We start from the raw sequence: 22,349 nt of genomic DNA on the forward strand, positions 1-22,349 counted from the left end.
GCTCATCAATTAAGAGTTAAGAACAATTGTTTTTTGTTTTGTTTTGTTTGTTGTTGCTGTTTGATTTTTGTTTTTCCAGACAGTGTTTCTCTGTAGCTTTGGAGACTGTCCTGCAATTGTTATTCTTCCAGAGGACTTGGGTCTGACACCCAATACCCATATCTGGTGGCTCACAACTCTCAGTAACTTGAGTTCCAGAAGATCCAGGCCCCTCTTCTGGCCTACCTCGGTGTCCATATATGTATACATATGTGTTCTCACAGACACACACACACACACACACACACACACTAAGCCTCTTAAAAAGCAATGTATTAATTTGTTAAGTAGAGGAAATTTCAAGGGAAGATTAGATTCAGGCTCTGGCACTGTTATTTCCCACTGCTTTGAGAGAGAGAGCAAACAGTGGACCAGGAAAGTATGAAAATGTGCAGTGTAGTCAAGAAGAGAGCACCGAGGAAATTCAATGTTGCAGCCAAGGAGGATGGGCAGCAATTCTAAGTGTTAAAGGTAGTATCGCCGTTAAAGAGAAACCTGGTCCTGTCCTTGCACCCAAGGAGGATGGGCAGCAATTCTAAGTGTTAAAGGTAGTATCGCCGTTAAAGAGAAACCTGGTCCTGTCCTTGCACCCAAGGAGGATGGGCAGCAATTCTAAGTGTTAAAGGTAGTATCGCCGTTAAAGAGAAACCTGGTCCTGTCCTTGCACCCAAGGAGGATGGGCAGCCATTCTAAGTGTTAAAGGTAGTATCGCCGTTAAAGAGAAACCTGGTCCTGTCCTTGCACCCAAGGAGGATGGGCAGCCATTCTAAGTGTTAAAGGTAGTATTGCCAGTAAAGAGAACCTGGTCCTGTCCTTGCAGCCAAGGAGGATGGGCAGCCATTCTAAGTGTTAAAGGTAGTATTGCCAGTAAAGAGAACCTGGTCCTGTCCTTGCAGCCAAGGAGGATGGGCAGCCATTCTAAGTGTTAAAGGTAGTATTGCCAGTAAAGAGAACTTGGTCCTGTCCTTGGAACAATAGGAAAGTTGCTATGAGGGTAAGACCAGAGCCATGGAAGGTTCCAATTTGTGAGAATGCAAATTCATTTGAAAGCCAAGAGTCTGAACTGGGAATACCATTATAAGGGTTCACAGATTGAAAACAGCTGTAGGCAAACAGAGGTCAGGGTAACCGTGACCCAAGAGGTCAGACCACATCTTGGGCTGGCAGAAGAACTTGGCAGTGTCACCCACATGGTCTTGGTTTTGCATAAATGAGAGACAGAAGAGTGAGAAGTCATCAGGATTTGCACCAAGATGTCTGAAGGCCACTGACACTAGGCAATGTGTGACAGGTTCCAAGTTCCTGCAAAGAGGCTACTGCACGAAGCAGACAAGGTGAAGTCTAAACTGCAGCGAGACTCCAGCATGTTGGAGACAGCAACATCATGGGACATCTCAGGAAAGTTACAAGCATATAGTAGACCTGGCCCAAGGGAGAGGCTGTGTGTGCTACAGGCAGGAGAGCCGGAAGGACAGGACCCCTCAAGAGAGAGGCCGTGTGTGCTACAGGCAGGAGAGCCGGAAGGACAGGACCCCTCAAGAGAGAGGCCGTGTGTGCTACAGGCAGGAGAGCCGGAAGAACAGGACCACTCAAGAGAGAGGCCGTGTGTGCTACAGGCAGGAGAGTGGGAAGGACAGGACCCCTCAAGAGAGAGGCCGTGTGTGCTACAGGCAGGAGTGCCAGACCCCTCAAGGCTGTTGGAGCATAGACTACTCCATCACAGCCCCAGTCACCACACACACACACACAGCACAAGGCTGATCCTAGCTCTGCTGACTTTCAGTCTGGTTCTGGTTTGATCTTTGTATAGCCCTACCCCTCTTTTGTAGTAGGAAAGTCTACTCTGTATCACTGGACTGGAATTCTTCGTGATTTTATGGGAGCTCAAAGGCAAGAGTTTGTCTTGAGTCTCAGAAGAGTTTGAACTGTTGAAAGATTATAGGAACCTTTAGACATGTAAAAGTATTTTCCACTGTGAGATGAAGATGAAACTTTGGGATGCACAGGGTGGAGTGCTATGCTCTAAAGTACATCTGCTTGGCCATCAGGTTGATAAGGCACAGGACTGTGATGGCTCATATTCACTGTCAACTTGATTGCACTTAGAATCGCCACAAAAACACATCTCTAGGTATGTATATGAGACTCTTTCCAGAAAGGTTTAAATCAGGAGGAAAGACCTATATGGATGTAGGTGGCATCATCCCATTGGCTGGGGCCCTGAAGTGAAAAAGGAGAAAGAAGCAGAATGCCAGTACCCATCTCTGTTTCCCGACTGAAGAAGGTGCAGTGTAACCAGCTGCCTCGTGTTCTTCTGCTCTGCCTTCTCTACTGAAATGGGCTACTACACTGCAAAACTACAAGCCCAAATAAGCCCTTCCTTTGCTTTAGCCGCTTTGGTCAGGTATCCTGTCACAGAAACGGGGAAAGCAATACAATCGGTAAGTTATGACAAAACTTTCCCCAACTTGGGAAAAGAAATGGACATCTAAAGTGAGAAACATGCCCCCCACCAAAAAAGGTATTTAGCTTAACAAGGACCATAGCTCCTGAAACTTCCCCTTCTTGCCAATTAGCCAATCACACCAGACTGTGTGGGAAGAGATGTAACCACTGCCTCTGCCAGGGATGAAAGGCAGGCTTGCCGCCCGTGCTACCTAGTTTAGCTGGGGTTCTAGAGCATCCTTTTCCAAAAAGAAATCATCTTGCCCAATTCCTTTCATGCCCATATGTTCATGTGTTCCTTTGTACAACACTGAAAATCTCCCCCAACCCCCACAAATACAAGGGGTACTTAGAACTCCAAATTGACATGCCCCAAGAGGACCACTCCACCACACAGCACAGGTAAAAGACCAGAACTCCAGAAGAAACATTACAAGCAGCAAGAGAAAACCAGCAACGAAAGCACACCCATCAGAATGACATGAAACTTCTCAGCAAAATCCCTAAGGACAGGAAGCACGGAATGATGGGAGCATGGAATGATGTAGTTCCAGCCCCAACAGCAAATGATTACCAACTGGGATGACAACATCCAGAAAAGTTATCTTTTAAAATTAATGAAGAAATATATTTGACAAACCCAAGTCATTTATGACCACTAAGCCAGCACTAGGAAAGACAAAGAAACCCAAAACAAAAGCCATAAAATCAACCCCCAAATCAGCTTTTATTACGTTAATTGTGAATATGATGAGAAAGAAAAAAAGAGAACAATTCTTTCCACAGGATGGAGATGTGGGGCACAGTGGGGGACTTTGTCACTGGAGTGTGGCCCTGGCCTCCACTTCATCACTCCTGCTTTCTGACAGCAAGGTTTCATTTTCCTGAAGCCCCTGCTATGAAGCCACAGGCCCGAAGCAACCATGGATGGGAATGCTTAAACTGAAATAAACACGGAGCACTTTTTTTTTTACCTTATTTATTTTATTATGTATTTTTATTTTTTGAGACAGGGTCTCTCTGTGTAGTTTTGGAATTCACTATGTAGACTAGGCTAGACTTGAACTCAGAAAGATCCAAGTGGATATGCCTCCATTGTGCAGGGTTTAAGGCCTGAGTCATCACACCTGACAACCTTTTCATTTTAAGAGGTAATTGTCTCAGGTGCCTCTTGACTGAATGGTATAATTTCAATTTTTAATCCATTTTGAAAAATGCTCAGTTACCCTATTCTCAAGAATTACTTCTTAGCCGGGCGGTGGTGGTACATGTCTTTAATCTCAGCACTAGGGAGGCAGAGGCAGGAGGATCTCTATGAGTTTGAGGCCAGCCTGGTCTACAAGAGCTAGCTCCAGGACAGCTAGGACTGTTACAGTGAGAAACCCTGCCTCAAACAAACAAACAAACAAACAAAGCAAAACCAGATTAATTCTACATCATTTTTCTCTCCACTTTAAAACCTCTGGTTATATATCCCGTTAGATCTTCCTTATTACACTGATATGTATCCTTATTTTCTGAATTTACTATAATTTTGCTTTTTGTTGGTGGGTGGCATGTGTCCATTTCTTGAATTCTGTCTGATAATCATCTAGTAGATCTACTAGTTCTAAATTTCATTTTTAATATTTAATTCTCTTGGCCAAATTATGGTTTCTAACACTCAGCAGAGAATGTTGTCTTCCTCCCCCACTAATGTAGGAGGGTCTTCTATCTATCTGTTGCTTTCATTGGTTAATTAATAAAGAAAACTGCTTGGCCTGATAGGTCAGAACATAGGTAGGTGGGGAAGACAGAGCAGAATTGTGGGAGAAGGAAGCAGAGACAGGCAGGCGCCATGAAGCTCCGGCCCGAGATGGATGCAGGTTAGAATCTTTCTAGTAAGTCACCACTTCGTGGTGCTACACAGATTATTAGAAATGGGTTAATCAAGATGTGAGAATTAGCCAATAAGAGGCTGGAACTAATGGGCCAGGCAGTGTTTAAATGAATACAGTTTCATGTAATTATTTCGGGGTATAAGCTAGCTAGCCAGGCGGCTAGGAGCCAGGCTGTGGGAAGCGGCCCGCCGCTCCACATTGCAACACCCCACCTCTTCCTTTTTGAGATAGAGTCTAATTATGTTGCCAGAGTGGGCTCAAACTTCCCAACTCCAGCGGCTCCTGCCTCAGTTGCACCCCTTCCTGACTAGTGCTGGTATCTGTCGGAGCCATGGCATACTCAGAGCTAACTGTGGGAGTGTCACCGTGTCCTGTTCTGAGTCCCTGCTCCTGGTTGTCACTGAGGTTTTCTGTTTTCTTACTCACCTTCACGAAGCACGAAGCCTGAGGTCCTAGGCCTTCTGCTCTTTGTAGGCTTCAGGCTTATTTCCTGAGCTAGAGACGGGCTGTCAGAGGTGCTGTCTCAACTGCCCCCTCTGAAGTCACTAATGCGTTCACAAGGAACGAAGCAAAACAGCAGGCCGAACTGTGGGGATTTAAATCTGTACTCAGCCTGAATCCCTGATAATGCGCTGCCCCCCTTAGCGCCTCTCTTCTTCCAACCCTGCCCCTCCCTCTTCCTTTCTTTCTTGTGACTTCTTCAGATTATCTGTTAACTCTTTCTTATTTTCTCTGCAAAGATGTCGGCCTAAAGAGCACAGTCCACCATCCATCACTTCAGCTGAAAATCTACACGGAGTATAATATGAAAATTTTCCCATATTCTATTCTTCAAACAATCATATTAAATTACCATTCCTCAAAGGAGGGGATGCTTACCTGTTGTTCTAGGATCATAGCCTTTTCTCGCTCTACATTGAGAACCATTCTCTTTGTGTATTCGAGTTGCTTCTCGAGAAGAATACAACGAGACTGGGCTGAGCTTAACTGGATGCTTATATCTATGAAAGACAAAATAATGAGCTAATCATTACATAGATCAGGGATTTAGTTATACTGCAAACTCAATCCAAAGCTAAAAGTGACTTCGTGTGTGTGTGTGTGTGTGTGATGTGTGTTGTGTGTGCTGCACACTCACAAGCCACAGGAGGAGGATGCCAACTGTCTCCTCTATTCCCTCTGCCTTATTTCCTTGAGTCAGGCCTCTCCCATGACTGGGAGCCATTGGTTCAGCTTGCCTGGCTGGCCAGCAAGTCACTAAGATGTGCTTCTCTTTCCTGCCTACCCCCAAAGCTAGAGTTCTAGGTACTCACAGCCGTGCTCAGCCCTTTTAGATGGGTGCCTGAGATTCTAATCCTGGCCTCACTCTTGTAAGCAAATGCTCTTGCTCACTGACTTTAAACTTACTTTTGGTGAACACTCATATACCAAATTCACAGGTCTGAGGGCAACCTGTGGGTTTCAATTTTCAGTTTCTGCCATTTAGATCTCCTGGGCATAGAACTCAGGTCATCAGTTTGGCAGCATGGAGCCATTGCTCTGGCTCTCTCCTCTACTCCTCTTTATCTTTTTATCAAAAAAAATTGTGTGTGTGTGTGAAACAATCTCTCACTTGGTAGCCCTGGCCAGCCTGGAAGTTGTTATGCAGACCAGGCTAGCTATGAATACACAGAGATCCACCTCTGCCCCCTAAGTATTGAGAGTAAAGGTGTGTGCCACCATGCCTGCCTCTCTCCTCTCCTCCAAACTACTGACCACTGAGTTCATCCTAAAAGGGCGAGTAGCCAGTGTTTTAGCTGTGAGCCTGGGCTTTAATGGCTGAGCCATCCCTCCAGCGCCAAGTAGCCAGTTTTGAATCTGTACACTTCTATCAGTTTATTTTATTCAGTCTCACGTTTTCTTCTCATTCTTCACGCTATTTGTAAGGTAAAACAAAAACAGGGGTGTGATTATATGAGTGAATGTTTTTGAAGGAAAACAAAAAAGGTTTTGAAGAAAAAAATTAGACAAAGAACTCCCACTCAAAATTTCTTAAAATTCTTATCTAATACCCTTTTCCTAGTTCCCACAGAAGTCTCTACCTATCTATCTCCTCTAATTAATCCTAAATTCCTCAAGTTTAATAAACTTATTTCCCATTCATTTTTATTATTTCTATGTTGTTTAATTACTACCATTGCTTTATATTTCAAAAACTTTAAATTAACATTAACCAAAAATATAAGGTATTATTATGGGTTTAGCTGGGATTTATTAATTACTCTAAAATATTCTAATTTCTAAACACAACTCACCTAAGTCTTTTAACTCAAATATGTATGCACTGGGGGCTGGGATGCAGTTCAGCTGCTAGAGGACCGCAGCCCCCTGCACTGCACAGAGCAAGCCTGCAGGTGTGAACGTGCAATCCTACACTTGGGGTGGAAGCACAAGGATCACCCTTGGCTACAGGAAGTTCAAGACCAGCGTGAAGGATGTGGGAAACCCTTGCCTCAAAAAACGCATTTGTGAGCTAGGATAATAGCTATTAATGCAGCTAAGCTCAAAGTTACCTTAGTTTCCCATAAATATCAAAATGCCTAAGACCACGGCCGCGAGCTCTCCGTGGCTGTAAAAGCAGACGTTTGAGGAGCCAGCGTGCCCTGGGCTTGCTGCTGTGGAACTGCACGCTCTGGGACCCGCACGCTGAGAACCGCCTTGACGTACCTTTTTTCTGTTTAATCAGTTCCTGGTGGGCCAGGTTCCGCTCATTTGACTCGTTCTCCAAGGCCTTTTTATACTGCGCCGCCTCTCTGGACAGAGAGTTCAGGTTGTCCTCAGCCTGAGTCCGCTCCAGCTCTATTCGATGGATCTTTTCCTGGAGAGTTTTTAATGCTGAAACAAGTGCTGTTGAAAAGAAATCTGCTTAAGGTTTTCAGTAAAATTTTTTGAAAACTTGATAATCACAGCAACTTCAGTAACAATAAAAAATAAACAGTGTATGTTTGTTAGTAGCCAGAAGTTGATGTATTAAACTGATAGAATTAAAATGACTCGAAAAAGGTATACATTTCCTATGACATATATTGTAAAAACAATAATATACTGAATTAGTAATTTCTAGGACAGAACCACAAATAATTTATTATTCAAATGAGAGGCCTTCCACTAATTAACATGGTAATTGAAGTTTAAAGCTGTGCTCAGTTCTTGACGTGGCCAGTTTTAGTGAAATCACAGCCATTTTTGTTCTTTGTCCGAGAAGCAATATTAAAGATCGGGACGCATGAGGCGGGACAGTTTTTCCGTGAAACAAGCAAACAAGCGGGCTGGACTAAAAGACACACAGGGAGCACATGTTTGTTCCTGGGATTTTGCCTTAGCGGATTGGTGTCTTCATGATGCAGATAAATGGAGAGGTCAGCATTTCTCAAACGTTATTTTACATTTTTTATCCCTTTCTGGTTTCAAATGATGAAGCTAGAGCTGAGTGGAATATAAATAAGTGAACATTAATAGCACAGTAAAATGCTTGCTGAGACTTGTTTGCTCTTTGTCTGGCAACAGCAGCTGGTGCACTGATTTAGATGTCAACTTGACACAAGCATCATGTGGGAAGAAGACCCTCAATTGAGAAGATGCCTGCACCAGACTAGCCCGTGGGAAAGCCTGTGGTGCACTGTCTTGATTAATCATCATGGGCAGTGCTACCCCTGGGCTGGCCTGAGAAGCAGGCAGGTAAGCAGCATGCCCCCAGGTCAGCGAAGCTTCCCTCAGGGACGGATGGAGTGTGACCTGAGAGTTGTGAGTGCAAGGAACACTTTCCTCACCAGGCTGCTTCGTCACGATGCTTTATCACACCAATAGAAACCCTACCGAAGACAACGACTATTAAAACAGATTTTTTTTGAAGATTAATAAACAGATCTTGTAATTTATAAAGCATAAAATATTTCTGGAGTCACAAATACTTTCTAATTCTATTTTAAGGTTCATTTAAGTTTATGTTTAAAAAGTTATAATTGTCATATTTGATAGTTAATTAGATATAATGGCTTCCAAAAAAATTTACAAGGATAACCTTGGATATGTGAATTCTGACTGATGCTTGAATGTGATAAAACTCCACTTTACTCACTAGCATTATCTAAGTTATAAAAATTCCAAATCTGAATTTCTAATTCCAAATCTACTCATCTTTTATAATTTATTTATTTATCTTTTTCTGTGTAGCCTGGCTGTCCTGAAACTCACTCTATAGACCAGGTTGCCCTTGAACTCTGAGATCTGCCTGCCTCTGCATCTGGAATGTTGGGATTAAAGGCGTGCATGGCCATTACCCCTTTTTAATTGTATGTGTGCATAGATGTGTGTGGGTACACATGTGCCATGGCACACACACAGTCAATCCTCTACCATGTGATTGCTGGGAATATATTCTTTTTAAAAATTGTTTTTATTGAGTGGTGTAGGAGGTCCTTCTGTATTTGTGTTGCTTTCATTGGTTATTAAAGAAACTGCCTACGTCTAGTTGATAGGGTGGATCTCAGGTAGGCAGGGAAGACAGAAAAGAATTCTGGGAGGAAGAAGGCAGTGTGGCAGACGCCATGAATCTCCGGCCTGAGATGGACTTAGGTTAGAGTCTTGCCGGTAAGCCACAGTCATGAGGTGATACACAGATTTAATAGAAATGGGTTGATTAAGATGTGAGAGTTAGCCAATAAGAGGATAGAAATAATGGGCCAGGCAGTAATTTAATTAATACAATTTCTGTGTGGTTTTTTTGGGAGTAAGCTAGCTGGGTGGCAGAATGCTGCCAGCTCCTCCTACTACAATTGAGCTATAAATTTTCTCCTACTCCCCTTCCACTCTTCCCCTGCCCCTCATGCTCTCAATTTACTCAGGAGATCTTGTCTTTTTCTCCTTCCTAAGTATGTCCCTCTTAGGTCCTCTTCGTTGTCTAGGTTGACTGTAGGCTGGATATCCTTTGCTTTATGTTTAATATCTGCTTATAAGTGAGTACATACTATATTTGTCTTTCTGAGTCTGGGTCACCTCACTCAGTATGGTTTTTTTTCCAATTATATCTATTTGCTTGCAAATTTGAAGATGTCATTTTTTTTTTTTTTTACTGCTGAATAGTACTCAATTATATAAATGTACCACATTTTCCTTATCCATTCTTCAGTTGAGGGGCATCTGGGTTGTTTCCAAGTTCTGGCCATGACAAACAATGCTGCTATAAACATAGTTGAGCACATGTCCTTGTGGTATGATTGAGCATCCTTTGGGCATATGCCCAAAAGTAGTATTGCTGTGTCTTGATGTAGGTTGATTCCTACTTTTCTGAGTATTTGCCATACTGATTTCCAAAGTGGCTGTACCAGTTTGCACTCCCACCAGCAGTGGAAGAGTGCTCCCTTTCCTCCACATCCTCTCCTGCATAAGCTGTCATCAGTGTTTTTTGACCTTGGCCATTCTGATAGGTATGATAGTATCTCAGAGTTGTTTTGATTTGCCTTTCTTGAATAGCTAAGAAAGTTGAGCATTTCTTTAAGTGCCTTTCAGCCATTTGAGATTCCTCTGTTGAGAGTTCTCTGTTTAGATCTGTACCCCAGTTTTTAATTGGACTTTTTAAGTATTCTAGTGTCTAGTTTCTTAAATTCTATGTATATTTTAGAGATCAGTGCTCTGTCAGATGTGGAGTTGGTGAAGATCTTTTTCCATTCTGTCGGCTGTCCTTCTGTTTTGTTGACTGTGTCCTTTGCCTTACAGAAACTTCTCAGTTTCAGGAGGTCCCTTTTATTAACTGTTGCTCTCAGTATCAGTACTACTGGGGTTATATTTAGGAAGTGATCTCTTGTGCCAGTGCATCCAAGGGTACTTCCCACTTTCTCTTCTAAGAGGTTCAGTGTGGTTGGTTTTATGTAGAGGTCTTTGATCCATTTGGACCTGAGTTTTTTGACTTGAATGTTGATAGATATGGACAAATTTTCACTCTTCTACATGTCAACATCCAGTTATTATGCCAGTGCCATTTGTTGAGATGCTTTATTTTTTTTCCATTTTATAACTTTAGCTTCTTTGTCAAAAATTAGGTATTTATAGATGTGTGGATTGATATCCGGGTCTCTGACTAGATTCCATTGGTTTACTTGTTCTTTTATTCACTACTAGGAGAATTTTCAGCTTCTTTATGTAGGTATTTAGTGTTATGCACTTGCTTCATTATGTCCCATAAGTTTGTGTATGTTGTGTGGTCATTTCCATTGAATTTTAGGAAGTCTTTAATTTCTTTTTTTATTTCTTCCATCATCCAGTGGTGATTCATTTGAGCATTGTTCAGTTTTTATGGATTTGTGAGCGTTCTGCAATTAGGGTTGTAGTTGAATTCTAACTTAAGGCCATGATGATCCGATAAGACATGGGGTTATTTCAATTTTTTTTTTAATCTGTGAATGTTTGCTTTGTTACCGAGTATGTGGTCAATTTTAGAGAAGGTTCTATGAGGTTCTGAGAAGAAGGTATATTCTTTTGTATTTAGGTGGAATGTTCTATAGATGTCTGTTAAGTCCATTGAGTCTAACATCTTAATAACTTAACTCTGCTAAGCTTCTGTCTGGTAGACCTGTCCAGTGATGAGAGACAGGTGTTGATGTCTCTCACTATTAGAATGTGGGGCTTGATGTGTGGTTTAAGCTTTAGTAATGTTTCCTTTATAAATGAGGGTGCCCTTGTATTTGGGTCATAGACGTTCAGAATTGAGACTTCATCTTGATGAATTTTTCCTGTGACAAATATGAAATGACCTTCATCTTTTTGACTAATTTTAGTTAGAAGTCCATTTTGTTGAATAATAGGATAGCTACACAAGCTTGTTTCTTAGGCTCATTTGATTGGAAAATCTTTTCCCAAGACTTTACTCTGAGGTAATATCTGTCTTTGTAGTTGAGGTGTTTCTTGTATGCAGCAGAAGGATGGATTATGTTTTTGTACCCAATCTGTTAGCCTGTGTCTTTTTATAGATTAAATGAATCCATTGATATTAAGGGATATTAAGGACCAGTGAGGGCTAGTTCCTATTATTTTTTCTTTTGTTGTTGTTGTTGGTATTGTGTGTGTGTGTGTTTTCCTTCTTTGGGATTTGCTGCTGTGTGATTATCTGTATTTTTGTAGATGTAGCTAACTTCCTTGGGTTGGAGTTTTCCTTCGAGTACTTTGTGTAGGGCTGGGTTTGTGGCTAGGTATTGGTTAAATCTGGTTCTGTTATTAAACATCTTGTTTTGTCCGTCTATAGTGATTGAGAGCTTTGCTGGGTTTGCATCTGTGGTCTCTTAGTGCCTGACCAGGACCTTCTGGCTTTCACTTGAGAAGTTGAGTGTAATTCTGATAGGTCTGCCTCAATATGCTACTTGGCTTTTTTCCTTTGCAGTTCTTAATAGTCTTTCTTTATTCTGTGTGTTTAGTATTTTGATTATTATATGGCAAGGGAAATTTTTTTTTTTTGGTCCAGTCTATTTAGTGTAAGCTTTTTGTATTTTCATAGGCATGTCCTTCTTTAGGTTGGGAAAGTTTTCTTCTACGATTTTGTTGAATATATTTTCTGCCTTTGAGCTGGACTTCTCCTTCAATTCCTTATATTCTTAGCTTAGGTCTTTTCTTGGTGTTGCAGATTTCCTGGATATTCTGTGTTAAGAATTTGTTGGATTTAACAACTTCTTTGACCAATGTATCTATTTGCTCTATCATATCTTCAATGCCTGAGATTCTCTCTTCCATCTCTTGCATTCTGTTGTTTATGCTTGCTTCTGTAGTTCCTGATCATTTACCCAGATTTTCCATTTCCAGATTTCTCTCGTTTGTGTTTTCTTTTTTTGCCTCTTTTAAGTTTTCAAGTTTTGAACTGTTTCTTTCATCTGTCTGATTACTTTTTCTTAGTTTTCTTTAAGGTATTTGTTGATTTTTTTCCATTTTTGTTTGTGTTTTCCTCTACTTCTTTAAGGGAATTTTTCATTTCCTCTTTAAAGACCTTAAGCAGTTTAATAAAGTTATTTTTAAGGTTGTTTTCTTCTGCTTCATCTGCGTTAGGATACTCAGGTCTTGCTGTTGTAGAAGCACTAGTTTCTGGTGCTGCTGTATCGCTCTTTATGTTGCTGAGTGTATTCTTACCTTGTAGTTTACCCATTTCTTCCTCCAGTCGGAACAGGTTGACATGTTTCAGGGGTGTCCCTTTTCCTCAACTGGTGTACTTGGGGGATGTGGCTCTGTTAAATGCTTCTTCAGGTATAAGCAGGGCAGAGCCTTCTATAATCGTTCCCCCTGATGGCCACCATGCTGCTGAGGTTTCCTCTCCTGGCAGCTGGCAGGTGACTACCACCACACTGCTGAGGCTTCCTCTCCTTAAGAATGTAGCCTTACTGAGCCTCTCTCTATTGCTAGCCCTTTTGATGTTTATTTTATTTACAAATTGACAAGAAATTTCATAGAAAAAGGACTGATTTATAAATAAATACGCAAAAACTTCATTTTTCTGAAACTATGAAGACTAAACATCAAAATCGAGCAAGATAAAAAACTGAAAATCATTTAAAGTCTGGTATGTATTCTGTCTTAGAAAACCTCCAGCTGGGTGTTAGTGGTGCAAGCCTTTAATCCCAGCACTCAGGAGGCAGAGGCAGAAGCAGCTCAGAGTTCAAGGGCAGCCTGGTAAGTTCCAGGGCAGTGAGGGCTACACAGAGAAACCCTGTCTCAAAAAGCCAAACAAAACAAAAACAAAACAAAACAAAACAAAAAAAAACCTCCACAGTTCTGCTAGATCCAAAGAGTGTAACGTCATGGGACACAGTGATGACACGGGAGTGTGAAATACATGTAACCCTGAAGTACGGAAGCCCAAAGGGTAGGCTCTTTCATGCCACATGAAGAAGTGACTGTACCTGTACGGAGGCACATGCTGGTGAGGCCAGCACTCCCAAGGCTGCGGCAGGGAGGAAGCAGTGTGTCTGAGGCCATGCTGGGCTATGGTGTAAGACCCTGAAGACAAAAACGATCACCTAAATAAAAATTTTCCCTTATCTAGCTACCTGTAACAGCTAATACATTTTTACTCTTGTTTGTTTGTTTGAGGCAGGATTTCTCTGTTTAGCCCTGGCTGGTTTTAAACTTGCTGTGAAGAACAGGCTGGCCTCTACATCTTGAATGCTGAGATTAAAGGTGTGTACCACACCCAGGCTCTGACAGTTTATTGTTAAGAGTAGTTTTCTGGTTTTTAAGATATTTTTATGATAAATGTGTAATATTTATTAGCTTGTTACATTAATCTTTAGCTTATGATGGAAGAAGCAATATTTTAAGAAATGACAAGTGACTTATTTAAGCCCACAGAACAGCAGCAGACCCGTGGTTGATGGGTTGTTGCGGGAGGTCCTTCTGCTCCTCCAGCCTATAGCCGCTGAGATACCAGCCCATTGGGGCGTGGTCTCTCTCCCTTTAAAAAAGCGGCTACTTCCCTTCTCGCTCTCTTCCCTTCCTGCTCCGTTTCTGGCGACTAGACTCCTTCCTGATAGCGCAGAGGGCTGTTGTCTGGGACGGTTATCTGTAAGTTTTTTCCCCTTTAAATAAATACCACCCTATTAATCATAATTCCAAACTGGTGTGGCATTGTTTGTGACTTACACCTTCAATGGGTCTGTGAATAGTCAATGCATAATCATACTCTCTTCTCTGTAACAGCAGTAGGCTCTGTTCCATGCCATGGCCTGCTACAAATTTTCTGTAAAGTTTCATATTAATATTACCTTGGTTGTTTGGACTATTAATCATTTTAGGAGGGGTGACTTCTGAATTCACAGGGTGGCCAATCTGAGGTGTTTCATTCTTGATGAACAATGGGGGACACATTCTTTCTGGAGGGTTATGATAGCTCCCAATTACACTGTGTGATAATTCAGAATCCATTGTCTGTGGAAAACAAAAGAGACACAATATAGTGTCACTATTTCCATCTGAGGGACAGATTCATTACATACAAATGATGCAACACAGTTCTACACTACAAGCTTATCTGTACAAACTTAATTATCATAATTTCAACTAGATCAAACTCAGCAATAACAGAATGAAAAATGGCTATTGTAGTAGTTTGAATGTAATTGGCCCCCATAAGCTTATAGGGAGTGGCACTATTAGGAGGTATGGTCTTGCTGGAATAGGCATGGTCATGTTGGAGGAAGTGTGTCACTGTGGGGGCAGGCTTTGAGGTCTCCTATGATCAAGCTATGCCTAGTTCAATTCACTTCCTACTGCCTATAGATCAAAATGTAGGAAGGACTCTCAGCTCCTTCTCCAGCATGTCTGCCTGTGCACTGCCATGTCCTCTCATGATAACAATGGACTGAACCTCTGAACTATAAGCCACCCCAATTAAACGTTTTCCTTTATCTAGAGTTGCTGTTGTCAACAGACAGTTGTTCATAGACTGCTCTGGTCATGAGCTGATGAGCCTCCCCCTTGCCCTCCAGAGAGCAGGGATTGCAGGTATGCATCATAATGCATTGGGGAATTTCTATCTTATTTTTTCATTTTCTGCATTAGAGCAAGGGGCCTTGCACATGCCTCACAGGTAGAGAAAAATCTTCAGCAGACTCAACACAGCCACTGACTTTTGTCTCTTGTAACCCACTAAAACAAGATTAAAACAATTTTCAAAGAAAAATAAAACCATGCCAAGAAATCAGGAGAGTAACTACCATTCTCTGGAAAAGAGCAAACAGGCGAATTAATGGCAATGAAAAGACAGACTCCTGGCCCAGATAAGCAGAATGACTTAACTTTGGCCCTCAGAAGCCCAAAGGCATGGGAAGCAGCCACACCTCTTTAGGCAGCAGAAGACTGGAGGCTAGGGAAGCAGTGAGACTCAGAAGAAATTATCCGCCAGCCTCCACTCACTCCCCAACCCCATCTCCTCAGCAGCCTTCATCCAGGAGCCACCCCCTCAACCAGGAAGATAGCAAGTTTCTTTTCTTTTGGTTTTTTTTTCTCCTCCTACCTCTTTTCTTTAAAAAGAAAGAAAGAAAGAAAGAAAGGAAATCAGAGTATCTCTAAGACAAGAGACACTAGGGTATCAGGCGGAGCAGCTGTACAGAAACTGACCCAAATGTGGATCCAGTGACTGCACCTAGAGGTTTTCATTCAGTGAGCAATCAGATCCCCAAGAAGAGGGTAAAGAGCAAATTTTCAGCATCTCTACAGCCATCCACCCCAGGACTGAGGTCCCCACTGGCCACTGAAGAACCAGTACTGGCTGCACTCACATTCAATATAGCAAACTTTTTAAAGTAAGAGTTGTAGATTTTGCAGACAAAAAGCATTGCGCTCAGAACACTAAACAAGAGCATTGCCTGCTCTTCCAAAGGTCCTGAGTTCGATTCCCAGCAACCACATGGTGGCTCACAACCATCTGTAATGAGGTCTGGTGCCCTCTTCTGGCCTGCAGGCAGACACACAGACAGAATATTGTATACATAATAATAAATAAATATTAAAAAAAAAACGAAAATGCAAAGAGGCGAATGAAGGAAGAAAACCATTTAAGGAAGATCAAAAAGCATTCATCCAATGTGGGGGTAGAGCAGGAAAATGGTACTCGAAGGGATCAAACTGAGAACAAGCGATCCTTTAACATCTGAGAAGAATAATCTCTGTTCACACAGCATGAGGGCTGTAGTCTCACTGATGAGCTAAACTAACAGTCAAAATAAAAGAGTGGGGAGCACGGAGATGAGTCAAATTGGCCTGCTTAAGTCAGAACTAATACTAGATCTGCCTGTCTCTGCCTCCTGAGCACTGGGATTGGAAGCATACCACCACTGCCTGGATAAAATCTATAAAATCATTAAAAGAAAAAAATGTATAAAGAGCATCAAGAAATGAAAATTACTAAATAAATAAATTACTAAATAAAAAAGCAATATCAAATATGAATCTTTTTCTATCAAATACTATGAAACTTACATTCAAGAAAGGGAATAAAATCTTTTATCTCCCCTTTATGCAGATATTTTAATCTCCACCCCCTATTTCTCCTTTATAGGAATGTGATGGCTGGGAACAGTGACCCCTTTCTCCTTGGGGCAGGGACCCCTTTTCCCTTCCTTCATTTTCTGTGCTCCAGTTCTTTTCAGACTAGACAGCAGAACAAGACTGTGAGGTTGAACCCCAATCAATGGGAAAAGTATAGCTAACACCTCACTAAAATCCAAATGCACTTCCTGCCTCCGTCTGTGCCGGCTCTTCCAGAGCACACCCTCTCGATCAGAAGTCAAGTCTGCCTGTCCAGACACTCAGCGGGAATGGTCTCTTTCTCTATGATCCTGGGCTCATTTAGAACAGGTGTGCAGCAACTGAAAAGGTCATGCCCAAGGTCAGGCAGCTACTAGAGAGCAGAGCAGAGCGGGGCTGTGAGTGTGGGCAGCCTAGAGCAGAGGATCTGCTCTGCGGCAGAGGGCTGGCTGCTTTTGCAGGAGATCCGGATTCACTTCAGCATCCACCTGACGTGGCCGGTAACCACCCACAGCTCTAGGAGCTGACACCCTCTTCTGACCTCCAAAGGCACTGGGCACACATGGCACACTGACATACATGCCAGCAAAATACCTATACACATACAATAAAAATATAAATCTTTTTTAAAAAGTGTTGGTCTATGTTGACAAACACTATGTCAACATCTTTATGGATGTATGTTGGCTGTTTAGAGGGTTCAACACTTAAGAATGGTTTGAAGTAGAATAAACATTTGAAAGTCATTGATGTATGAATGAGTTTTCATTCAGAGCCCATACATCTCTAAGCGTGTCCTTCTGTTACTTGATAAAGGATGCCTTTTAGGCCTGACCAGGTCCATAGAAACAGAAGTATATACTTTTAATTATCTCCTCAATTGAATCTTATGCAAAATAAAGTTGAAGATCACCAAGGAGGAATCAACAAAGAAATGCCTCACATGACCTGGGGTTTATTGGAAGTGAATTGAGCAGGAACAATTGCTAAAAGAGATTATAAGGGTCTAAGCAAGAGTCTGATGGACAAAAATATAGCCTCTGTTCTATTATAAAATATGCTGTTCTTTTGTGTACCACAAGAAACAAATATTCCAAATACAAAAAAAAATAGCTGGAAGAGCATAAAGACTAAAGATGCAAAAAAGAATAAAGGAAAAAGAAAGCCACCAGAAGTTGGCAGAGGGTGGGTGAGATGGCACACTGGGTGAAAGCTCCCACCAAAGGACCTGAGTTCGCTCCCCAGAATCCACAAGGGTGGAAAGAGAGAGCCAACACTACAAAGCTGCCCTCTGACCTGCACAGGCATCGTGTGGCATAAGTAACCCCCATCACACACACAAAAGTAATAAACAAACACTTTTCAAAACTAAAAAATAAATAATACAAAGGAAGCCTGAAAAGCAGATGGTAGATTTTTATATAACACTGATGCCCCAGGGCCGGGGAGATGAGTGGTAACTGCTTGATACGCAAGCAGGAGAACCCGAGTCTGACTAGGCAGGACCCACAAAAAGCTGGCTGCTTAGTGCCTGTGATCCCAACACTCCAGCAGGACAGGGGCATAGACAGCGGAGTCCCTGCAAGTGGCAGGCCAGCTAGTCCGGGTAGCTAGCCCACAAAGAGACCCTGTCTCAAGGTAAAAGGCAGGGTGTGACAGCCAGAAGTCCTCTGATCTCCACAAACAAGTGTGGCGTGTGGCCACACACACACACACACACATGCATATACGAATGCACATACACATGCACACATAAGCACACATATGACATTAAAAGGGAAAAAGGGAAAGAGTTAAGATTCTAACACAGCTCTGCAACTTGAGTTCATTCTGTCAGCAAGGCCAAAAACAAAACCACAAAATAAATTTCAAAATCTTTTAGACAGGAATTTAATTTAAAACAGTCCCAAAGGGTAAGGGTGTAGCTCAGTCGTAGAGTACATTCTTAGCATGTGGGGGTCCTTGGTTTGACCTCTAGTATCTCCCCCAAAGAAGGTATCAAGTAGGTGCCATGAGTAAATGGGAGAGGCAATTACAGGCCCTTTCTGAAGTGATTTGTCTTTAATCTGAGCCAATTATAAACTGTCTCCCCACTTAGACATTCTTAGAACTGCCAAAACACCAAAGTACAAGTCTTTATGCTCAGAATCATTTTTCTCAAGTGTGGGGCATATTTTGGGGTTCTCATTTTTTACAAAAATTTTGATTTGTTTATTAGGTACAAAATAGACTTTTTAAAGCACAAAAATTCTTTTTCCTTCTCATCACATTTAGCCATTTTTAAAAAGTATTTTACTTTCCAGCTGTGTGTGTATATATCTATATCTATAGCTATATCCCCCCCCCCCCGTGTGTGTGTGTGTTTGTGTGTGCGCGCGCGCGCTGAAGAGGCCAGAAAAGGTGTCGGGTCCCTTGGAGCTGGAGTTACCGGAGTTAAAGGAGGCTGCAGGCAGCCAGTGCTGGGAACTGAACCCGGACCCCTGGAAGAGCATCTTGGCTGCTGAGCCATCACCGCAGCCCCACACTAGCCATTCTTATAAAAGTCCCTTCTATTAAAAATAACAAACCAAACAACAAAACCAGAGCAAGGTTAAGCGGCTCACACTAGCACTCTCTGGGATTTCAGGACAGATGGCAAACCCTGCACAGGCCCTGGTAATGGTCCAGACACAACAGGATGAAGAGTCAGCTTTGTTCTTGCCGAGGGCCATGATTTACAGCCCTACTATGACAAACTGTATTCTTCCTTGAACTCAAACCCACCAACTTAATAGTCTCATTATATTCAGAGTATCCTGGCTCTTAAATAAAAAACAAAACAAAACTAACCCCTTCCTTCTCAATGACACATTTTTTTTTTTAAGTACAGTCCAGTTCAAACAGATTCGCCACTTTTTCCAGTGAGTGTAGAAAACACTGAACAAATTACATACCACATTTGTTCTGGAAGCTTGTAAAACCACAAATTCCAGTGTATAACAAGCACATCACCCGATAGTTATTACCAGAGGACTAAGAGTCCATCAGTGAAAACAAGCACAGCTGAGAACTGATGGCTGTAGGGAACTTCTGAGGTCAGATTGTGACCTTCCAAATAAACCCAGTAGACACAACCAGGCTGTCCCCTGGCTGCGGCAGACAGAGGCCCTCAGACATCGCCACCCCATGTGCAGCAGTTCCTATCTCTGGGACTGACTTCTCCTGCCCAGAGCATCGCCTCACTCAGGAAAGCTGTAGCCTACCCAGGAGAAAACGGGAACACATCCTGTACATAGACATGTAAGTATAGGAATTTGATGTTGCTGTTGTTTTGAGACAGGGTTTCTCTGTGCGGACCAGGCTGGCCTCGAATTCAGAGATCTGCCTGTCTCTGCCTCCACGGTGCTGGGATTAAAGTCATGTGCGGCTAATACAGGGAATTTTCTAAGACATAGAAAGTTAAGTAACATTTCCCACAGCCTTATCTTCAGCTAAAGTTTTCTTTCCCATAGACACACAGGAACACGGGCTCTTCACTGCCACTGCTTCTCCTAGTCAGGTTACAGTACTGCTTCTATGTGGATCTGAGGAAATTCTACTTTTTATGGCTAAGTTTTATTATTATCTTTATTTTATGTATACGGGTGTTTTGCCTACATGTATGTCTGTGTATCACAAGTATGCCTGGTGTCCACGGGGGCCAGAAGAGGGAATCATATCTCTAGAACTGTGTAGCAGGTCTTTTTTGTCAGACTTTCTTTAGACCACCAGCCACCAAATAATGATACAAAGACTTATTATTATGAAAGTGTGGCCTTAAGTTTAGGTTTGTTCCCAACTAGCTCTTAAATTAACCTGTTTCTATCTATGTTCTGCCATGTGGCTTTTCACCTCTCCGCCACTGACTTCCTCAGTGGCTTGGGGGAGAGAATCCTGCAAGCCTAGATTCTAACCTTAAGTTCCTTTCTCTTCCTGGAAGTCCCACCCATTTTCTCCTGCCTGGCTATTGGCCATTTAGCTCTTTATTAAACCAATCAGGTGCCTAAGGCAGCACCGCAAGACAGTGACACATCTTTACAGTTTGCTCAAATGTCCCACAACAGAACTGGAGTTACATATGGGCCACTGTGTGGGTGCTGAGAATCAAACCTAGGTCTTCTGGAAAAAGAGCAGTGCTCTTAACTGCTGAGCCATCTCTCCAGTGTCAGAGCCCATTTTTAATGTCAATCTACTGTGTAACTGTTAGGAAAAAAACATCTTTTAGTATAATTTATATATAATACTTAATTGAAAGTATCTTTTTTAAATGCCCATAATCAAAGGAGGGGTTTGGAGGGATAATTAATATTAAGGATCTTTGAAAGAACCATGTGGAAACCTACAATTTTATAAACTTCCTAAACACACACACACACACACAACACACACACATACAGACACAAAATAGTTTGTTGAGGCAGTCCACACAGGGATTATGTCATCCCAGAAGGCTGGTGCCAGGTGTGGGACACCTCCCATAACATTGGTCAGAGGGGTCCCAGAGATCTCCAAAATAATTCAGGCTCTTGTCACTGCTCTTGGTTACCCACTACTTTCTGACTGGATTTAAGGCCCACTCCACCGGAGGGAATGCATGCGGTACTGGTTGTGGGGTTCACAGGACTTGGAAGTGAACCCACTCCTATTATTTGCTATTTGGACATAGTATCAAACTGCCTTTAAATTCTAAGTACACCTACAGGTTAGTGCAGCTCTCAGACTCCATTAGAGTCCAGTGGATGATGGTTAATGAAGAAACAACATCCACGTGCAAAGAATACGCCACTGTGGAGTGCTCACCACTCTTTCTAAAGGAACATCTATATTACACCCCTACTCTAAGGCTTCGGAACCAATGCAGACGGAGGGAAGAGAAATTGCAGAGAACCTAAACAAAACCATGTCTTCTGGACACAATGGGACAGCTAGCTACACAGGAACCCACAGAAGCTGCAGATGTGTGCATAACAACAACATGGAGGTTCCTGAGCCCCCACCCCTAGCTGAGAAGCTATGGATGGGTGACAGCTTCATGAAAGGGAGAGCAGTTTCTGTGAAGGTATGGCTCCTGGTGTGTCAGCCTCACTCCAGGGGATGAACTCACACCCAGGAGTATATGAGCAAAGTGGAGTTGATGGATTATTAAAAAAAATAAAAATATAAAAGTTGTGGGTTCTGGGGGAGGGTAATAGACCTGGGAGGGTTGGGGGGATATGATCGAAATACATTGTTTGCAATTCTCAAAGAACTAATAAAATATTTTAATGTATAAAAATGGTTCATAACATAGAGAACTCCTAGAAATTTGTTAAAAAGAAAATGTCTCTAGGTGATAAAAATCTTACACAAAGGGCACAAATTAAAAGGCATTTCTGGACTGCTAACTGTGAACTACGCCCACAGCCTTCTCATTCCTAAAGATAACAGCAATCAACAGTTCTTAAAGCAGAAAAAGACAATTATTTATAGATCAAAGCACTTTTCTTTTGGTGACTTTCCTGTCAATCAGCAAGTAATGCAGAGAAAGGTTCTTCAGATTCTAGAAGCATGTAGATCTTTTGAGGTCACTGATTCAGACCTTACCATTATAGGGTGTGTGTGTGTGTAGAATGTGGTATGTGCAGGTATGAATGCATATAGGTGTACATACACATATGTGGAGACCAGAGGCCAGATAAAGATGTCAGGTGTCCTGCTCTATTATTCCATCTTATTCCTTTGAAATGGGGACACTCATGGAATCTGGACTTAGGCTAGTGGCCAGCAAGCCCCCGTGACCCTCCTATTTCTGACTGTAATATTGCTAGGGTTAAAGTATACACACAGCTCACCCAATTTACATGGTGCTCGTGAAGCAAGTGGGTGCTTGTACAGCAAGCATTCATGTCCACTGAGCCATCTCAAAGCCCACAGTGTCTCAGAGTGATC

At 42.2% G+C, this 22,349-nt stretch overlaps 1 protein-coding gene across 3 annotated transcripts in view; it reads right to left on the bottom strand.

Moving 5' to 3' along the window:
* Cep57l1 (centrosomal protein 57 like 1) overlaps nucleotides 1–22,349 on the bottom strand; it is a 56,317-nt gene that overhangs the window by 16,804 nt on the left and 17,164 nt on the right. For all 3 annotated transcript variants that reach the window (XM_041654633.1, XM_041654632.1, XM_041654634.1), the window contains 3 exons: nucleotides 14,141–14,303; nucleotides 7,071–7,250; nucleotides 5,244–5,365 (listed from right to left, as the gene is read on the bottom strand). In XM_041654633.1, the coding sequence (XP_041510567.1) occupies nucleotides 5,244–5,365; nucleotides 7,071–7,250; nucleotides 14,141–14,303 (465 nt within the window). The remainder of the gene's footprint in view (nucleotides 1–5,243; nucleotides 5,366–7,070; nucleotides 7,251–14,140; nucleotides 14,304–22,349) is intronic.

This window comes from Microtus oregoni, unplaced genomic scaffold (genome assembly GCF_018167655.1).
Source record: "Microtus oregoni isolate MIOR12 unplaced genomic scaffold, Mior012 000006F_ref0000085, whole genome shotgun sequence".
Lineage (NCBI taxonomy): Eukaryota > Metazoa > Chordata > Mammalia > Rodentia > Cricetidae > Microtus > Microtus oregoni.